The sequence below is a fragment of the Macadamia integrifolia genome, chromosome 6, assembly GCF_013358625.1.
Source record: "Macadamia integrifolia cultivar HAES 741 chromosome 6, SCU_Mint_v3, whole genome shotgun sequence".
Classification (NCBI taxonomy): domain Eukaryota; kingdom Viridiplantae; phylum Streptophyta; class Magnoliopsida; order Proteales; family Proteaceae; genus Macadamia; species Macadamia integrifolia.
The window spans coordinates 5,737,721-5,745,415 of NC_056562.1; the positions used below are offsets into that span (position 1 = coordinate 5,737,721).

Sequence of the window (7,695 nt, forward strand, 5' to 3'; positions counted from 1 at the left end):
AGGGTGAAACGACGACATATCTTAATGGTTGATAGTTTGAATTTTCAGCCATCTAAATGATGTGGTCTATTTTATTTTTCAGCTCCCTCCAATCATGGTCCCCTGCTCCAAAAGCGATCCAATAAGGAAAGATTCCTATGTGCACTAACAATTTTCTAGTACATGAGATCATGGGAAGCTCTGGAAGCTAGTGGAAATGGAGCTTTTTCCATTTTATTATTGGATTCTGGTCCAGTGCAGTTATGTACAGAGTTTGGTATTCTTAGTCCATCTCCCTAATTATACTTCTGGTGTACATCTCAGAAATTGGCATGTGTAAAAAGCTCTTCCTAGGGTTCTATTGAAATTTTGGCTGCTCCATTCTAGAAGGGGCTTGACAGATGTATTTAAAGCCAAAAATCCTGACAAAAGTACTCTTAAGAGTAGTTCCAACACTTGATTAGGGGTTTCCATTACTGTGAAAGACGTGCTTTTGAGAGCTTATGGTGTTTCCAATCCTTCAATCTCACATTTTTCCTGTGGGAATAGAGCTGCTGCACCAATCTGGCAGCAGCTCATATTCAAAGATCAAGAATTTTCCTCCTTAAAAGCTTAAAGCTCCTAACTCTAGCATATTCATCGTTTTTCTGCAGCTCTGCACACACAAAGGCTCAACTGAACCTCAGTTGTTGCAAGCCTTTATCAATCCAAAGACAATGGACTAGTAGACAAGTCACTTTTTGTTTAGAGCCCTATTGGAAATTTTGAAATATTATTATTGTATTTCAGCTGTTATTGTTGCATTTCCTCTTTAGACTTTAATACATGGACTTAATTAAAGATATTATCAAAATATAGTGACCAGCGTAGAACTGTGAGGGGACAGGGTAATGAATTCACAATGACAATTAGATTATACCAAGGTTCAGCTCTAGGCCCAAACATGTTTGCATTAATCATGGATGAGTTGACTAAGACATGCAAATTCAGATCCCTTGGTGTATGCTTTTTACAGATGATATTGCTTTCGTGGATGAAACAAATGAGGAGATAAATGCAAAGTTGGATTTACGGAGAGAAACATTGGAATCAAAAGGGTTTAAGATAAGTAAACATAAACAGAATATGTGATGTGTAACTTTAGTAACAATAAGACTTAGAGTATAATGGTGAAGATTGATGATAGGGAGTTACCACAAAGTGATAACTTTAGATACCTAGGTTCAAACATGAATAAAGAAGGAGAAACAGAGGATGATATTATACAAAGAATTAGAATATGGTGGACCAAAAGGAGGGGTGCCTCCAGAGTGTTGTGTGATCGACGTAATCCTTTAAAACTCAAAAGGGAAATTTAATAGAACAGTTATACAACCAGAAATGGCATATGGGGCTGAATGTTGGCAAGAAATAAAAAAATCTAAACAAACTTCATGCGGCTGAAATGAGGATTTTACGGTGGATGAGTAAAACTAGAAAAGATAAAATAAAGAATGAACAAATTAGAGAAAACCTAGGTGCTTCCCCTATTCATGATAAGTTGCGAGAAACGCATCTGAGGTGGCATGGGCTGATGTAAGTAAGAGTGCCATTCGAACAAGCCTCTTGGGTCCCTTTCAGACCTGGTTCTTTTAGGTCCAGACTTTCATCGAACCAGGCCAGTTCTTGGTTCAGATTTCGTCTATCTTGAGCCCATTGATCCAGCTCAGCAAGGCAGTTTTTCCTCTCCATCAAGCAGCCAATCTTTTCTCCAGATTTGTCTTGTGAAGATCTTCTGGAAGGCCTGCCAACTATCCCATCAGATTTGGAAGGAATAAGACCAGAAGATCTCAAGATCTGCTTGTCGATTTCAGCAAGATTAGCTCCTAGGAATTGTTTCCTTTTTGGGGTTTTTTCTTAGGAAGAAAGTTAGTTTTATTGTTAGAAGATAGTAGACTAATATTAGTTTCTATCTATATGTTTTCTTGGCTAACAAGTAGTTTGGTATAGGAAGGAGTAGTCTCTTACGCCTTAGTTTCTATTTTTAAGAAGTTTCCTAATTTATTAGTTTCTTATTTGTAATCAGCTTTGGAGCCTATATAAAGGCCAAAATTGATTGTAATGGTTAGACATGAATTAATAAATTGTATTTGTGAGCAATGCTTACTCCTAGACCTGAGATAGGTCTGTTCATCAACTGAGAGAGTTGAGGGTGAGAGACCCAAGCTGAGATAGCCATTCCCCTACTCCCCCCTCCCCCACCCCCTTTTCTTCTACAATCACTTCTCACCCTCTTCCCTCTCCTACCTTCTATTTATCAGTAATCATTGAGTGTTAATTGAAGCTAGGATCCAGCCTTGAATACCAAGAACAGACCAGAATCAGAGGTCGATCCAGTCTGCTACAAGGTTTTCTCTACTTGGCATCGAACCTCAGATCTCCCAGATCTGTTGGCCATTCATCCAGCCCCTTTGATGGTATGTTCCTGCCCCCAAAAGGAAGATTTGACCTGCTTTTTGGAGCCTTTGGAGGCCCATTGAAGCGACAGCATGTTCTCTCTTAAAATTTCCTAATCTGACCCAAAATCAAGAATCTTCAGATCTCTCACCTGCGATCAGATCAAGAACCTTTTGGAGGACTTGAAGAGCACACCAGGGGGGCCCACTTGACCAGCTTTGCAGCCCCACCAGGGCAGCCTACTGCCAGCCCCAAGAATTCTCCAATCTGCCCAGGAAACCCTGTTTTCTGGGTTCAAAACTGCTGCTGAGTTACTGCATCAATACCAGCCTACTGTGGACCATCTTTGGAGGGTTTGTTGGCCTCATACCGAGTATCATTCGACCAGGTTTGCTGGACCATTGGACCCTTATTTTGTGAGTTCTCTAACTCCCCTCAATTCATCCCAGATTTACAGATGTATGTTGTCATTCTTGGATCCTAAATCCGAAAATGGGGGTTGACACTGAGAGGGAAGTGAACAACGTCTTATAATATCTATCCGAAATGACCCTGACAGTTATTTCTCTCTGATGGCACTTCTCGTATTTCACTCAGTCTTAAGCCAGCAATGTCACTAATATGAGAGTCAAATACATGCACTCGTGTGATTGTCCACCATGCAACCACTCAGTGGCCTAGGTTTACCAAACAACCGCACCCATCTTGTAAGCATACACATCCATGCACTCCAATACGCATATACAAGCACAATCCACAAGATATACGTGGTTCGGCTCACTTCCTACTCCACGGAGCAATACCCTTTTTGGGTTTCGTATTTTGCTCAATACACTACTAGCTTTTGATTACACTGTTAATCCAGGAGCTATGACTAAGGATTAGAATATCAGTATTGGTTGCCCTATCGATCAGAAAAAATTAAGATACGTATCGGAGGGTATCGTACCGGAGATAAGCTAAAGATATGTACATAAATGGATAGGAAACACTTTTTATATACACTCTTGCATAAAAATAAAAAATAAAATAAAAAAAGAAGTTAAAAAAAACTATATATAACATTATTATGCATAAACACTAAAATGGAGAGTATCGCATTGAGAGACGAGTATATTCAACTGAAATTGTTCAAAAGGATGAGGTTTCTTACATTTTTTCTATTTTCATTGTCATTGCCATTGTGATGAGTGCCATGAAGAGTGTCGTGTTTACCCAAAAAAGTTTTTTCTAAAATAAACGTTCTGATTTTTTTTTTTTTTTTTTTTTTTTTAAGCAAGGGTTATAACTTGAACGTACCCAAAAAAGTGCTATGTTCTTCAAAAAATTGAGTTGAGGGCTTTGATGCTTTAAATCTTTACTTTAACTTTGTGTAATCCAAGGTTTGTAGTTATTTATGGGTGTAATATGGATTCCCAACCTTGATTTCCACTTTAGTTAGAGAATAAAATGGTTGGCAGCAATTTTGGAACAAAAACCCCTCTCAGAAAATCGTGTTTTGCTGAGAAATGACCAATCTTGGCCATTATATGACCGTAGCGTACCGTATCGATATGTATCAGTTGATACATAGTGTATCGTATCGGTATGTATCAGTTGATACATAGTGATACATATCGATACTATTAATGTGAAATCTACGTTTCTGTATGTATCAATACATATCGATATGTATCGGTGTGTATCGATATGTATCGCACGCATATCAAAACAAAAGGATTTTAAATTTTTTTCATGTACCGTATCGATAGTATCGTATCGACAAGGGCCGATACGATACGATATGTACTTATACTTTAAACCTTGGCTATGACACCTACTTTAACCTGAGATGGTACTCAAGCTAGGGTTCACCCCTTACAATGAGTATGATAAAATAGATGAATACAAATCCCTCTTTTACAAATAAATAACGCCTTAGGTTTTACAACTTTAACAACCTCGGTCATACACAATAGGACTTGGTTTAAAGAGATTATCTCCCTTGACTATCAGGGGTGGAGTGCTGCTCAGAGATTCCCAAATGTACAATGGAATCTTCAAATTTCTCTTTTGATAGAGAATCTTAAACCTCGTAAGAGATCCCATTCTTTGTCTTCTTCCTCGTTCTCACATTTACAACAAACCCCCTATTTTCTTCAATGAAGTTCAACAACAAATCTTACCTTCAATACAACTCAACTACCATTTCAATTTCTTCAATGCAACCAATGGTCTCCTCAAGCTTTGCAAGTCTTGAAATGACCTTGCACTTAAAGTCTCTCCACTAGTTCTCTTTCTTCTTGTATTTATTGAAGCCTTCTTTTCTTCTCTTTTCTCCTCTCCTCTCCTAGGGTTTGTTTTCTCCTGTTTCTTCCTTCTTCCTTCACTAAGGCAAAACCCCCATTAATGGAGCTCTCCAACTTTGCTTGAAGTATTAAGGAATCATTCAAACCATATACAACAAGGGAAATGCTTCTTCTCTTTTTTGTCTTTCTTGCAAAGATGCTTCAATAAACTCGGCAAACCTTCAATAGGCTTCAATACAAGTCAATGGAGCTCAAGAATAGTTGTTGGAGACACTTCAATGCAATCACAAGCTCCCATTTTTCCTTTTTCTTCTCTTTTCTCTTCTAGGGTTTATCTTCTTTTTGTTCTTGGAGAGTTTTTTAGTAAAAGTCCTAAAGTCTATGGTTTAACCACCCGGTTCGGACCGGAATCTACTTTGGCAGATTGACCTTATCTCAATGCAGGAGGCATAAATTCTCATATATAACTCCAAATGAACTGATTTGGGTTTCTTCTTAAAGTAGACAAAAAATCTACAACTTTAAAAAAATATCCTTCCTCTAATTTTTCTTTAAAAGTGCTCAAAATTCGACTCAACGTCAGGTGAACTGAACTCGTCATGAGAAACTCGATTGGCTCTGTTTTGGAGCGACCATACGGAAATGATCATATCCTTCTCGTCTGAACTCCAACTGACCCGATTATTTTTCCTACAAACAGAAAACTCAAAGCACTACATTCCTCATGTTTATACCTTCAACCCATGTGCATTGCACGGATTTCCAAAATGGGTTTGAACCCAAATAATGTTTAAAACATTGCCTTTTTCAACTTAGACGTTGGCATGAATAATTTGTCTTAAATATCGACTTCAATATCCGATCGACGCGATTCCAGTTGCGTTAAACTCACGGCTCAAGGATCTACAGCTTACATGTACATGTCTCCTTCCAAATTTCTATCTAGATTTCCAAAAATGCCATCAAATATGTTGCCATTGTATAAATCAATGATTTCTTCATTTTTAATGAAGGGTCCTTCACACGCTGCTTCCACTTCACACATACAACCTGTGAAACGCCTCTAAGCACTACCATATCAACATAGTTACCGTACATAGCCATGTCATCACTTCTGGCCACCTCATCACATCGTGAGCATATGGAAATTACCAAAATGCTATTGGTTATGCCACTCACCAATGAAAGCACTAGAAACCCCTTCATATCAACATCCTCATAATTATAGTACCTGTCTCATGTGAATTAATAGAAATAGCCCTACAGGGTGTACTCACAGTTCTTGATGTTGTATAATGACCAAACTACCCATGTTGTCACTATGGAGTCATGTGCACTTCTTCCAGTACTGTGGGACCATACACACTTCTTCAAGCACTGTAAGGCCCACTAACACACGTCACCATCATGACTCTGGAAGCTGTCCTTGCAGAGTGATGCTCTGCCATCTTTGATACATTGTCATCTCTGTTAGATGTATCGCTTTGCTGACTCAGACTGTACTGTGTTGACTACAATGACAACACCACGTACATTGTGCAAACAACACACTCTGTACTTATAGCTACCATCTGTATTGTTGCTCTGCTGACTGCATTGTGTTGACAACAATGACAACATCACACATACGCCACATGCACTATGGGTACAACAAACTATAATCTGAGATTGGATGGAGTTTTTTGTTATCTGGGGTTGTTTACCTAGGTGAACTACCTTACATAATGGGGCATGCGTAACGGAGGCCCATGAATGCTCCAATACAGAGAAGTGATCTATTTGAAAGTGAATGAGCTAAAAGAGCCAGAGGTAGGCCTAAAATAACCATAGGAGAAGTGGTGAGGAAAGACATGTATAGCTTAGGACTGGAATCTTGTATGGCTTTGAATAGAGCTGACTGGAGAAATAGGATCCATGTAACGGCTGAGTTGAGTTGAGTACTATTTCCTTTGTTTCACTAAACCTTGTCTCAGTCTTAATTTCAAGATGCATGTGTTACAGCAAAAACAGAACCAAGGCATCTACTTTAAGCTATGATGAGCTATCAACTAATGGACTAACGGAAACAGGGTGTCAACATCCAAATCAACCACCGAAGGTATAAAATGTACAGAAAAAAAAGGAAATTTTACAACATGATGTGAAAAAATAAGGCGAAGACTAAAGCCTCAAACAGAATAGTGGCCCCTATCTAGCTTTATTCACTGATTGTAACAAATGAGACACAAGGTCATAGTTGTCACAGCATCTAGGCGACCCAAGGCGTTGGGAGGCCTAGACACAAGGCGACACCAACAAGGAAACCAAGGCGCCTGGACACCTAGGCAACAACTTGGCAACTATGTACAAGGTATCTAGCGGGAAAAAAATTAGGTAAGGAACTTCAACGGAACCTGCGAAGAGAAAGATTGCCAATTTGACAGGCACACTCCTTCAAAGTTGATAAGAAAGAACAGAAAAGAAGAATAGCAATGAATCATAACATTTACAATTTAATGTGGGTTAAGATTTATTGCAATAACAAGACTTGCGGCTAACAGATCTTACAAAAAAATTGTTGAAATTACAAATGAAATGAGCAGATTTTCCTTTAGGAGAACGACATGAATCTTACCTATGGAATAGCAAAAGCAAGAGCAGAAAGACTAAGCAGATGGACAAAGTTGCCAAAAGCAATATGACAATTCCATCTTTCCACCTATAATACATTGCATTTCACGATTAATAAGAACCTTAACATGTAAGTAACAAAACGTTGCAAAAAAAGTTAAAAAGTAGAAGGTAGATTCATGACACCTAGATTACTACTACCAGGCTATCAGGATAATAGCAATTTAAAGGTCATGAATCTTAATAGGTTTATGATACTTGAGGCACAGATCACGATCCAACCGAGCAAAATGCTCTACACTCTGCAACGAGCTTCAAATAGACAATGATGCCTTCCATTCTTTTTTCTTTTCTCTTTTTTTTTTTTTCTTTTTTTTTTCTT

The 7,695-nt window shown here is 38.4% G+C and overlaps 1 protein-coding gene across 1 annotated transcript in view; it reads right to left on the reverse strand.

The window, feature by feature from the left end:
• The window catches only part of LOC122081919 (protein S-acyltransferase 10), a gene marked incomplete in the record, with an annotated part of 29,925 nt that overhangs the window by 9,229 nt on the left and 13,001 nt on the right, over positions 1-7,695 (reverse strand). The window contains 1 exon segment of the mRNA XM_042649328.1: positions 7,318-7,401. Coding sequence (XP_042505262.1) covers positions 7,318-7,401 — 84 coding nt within the window.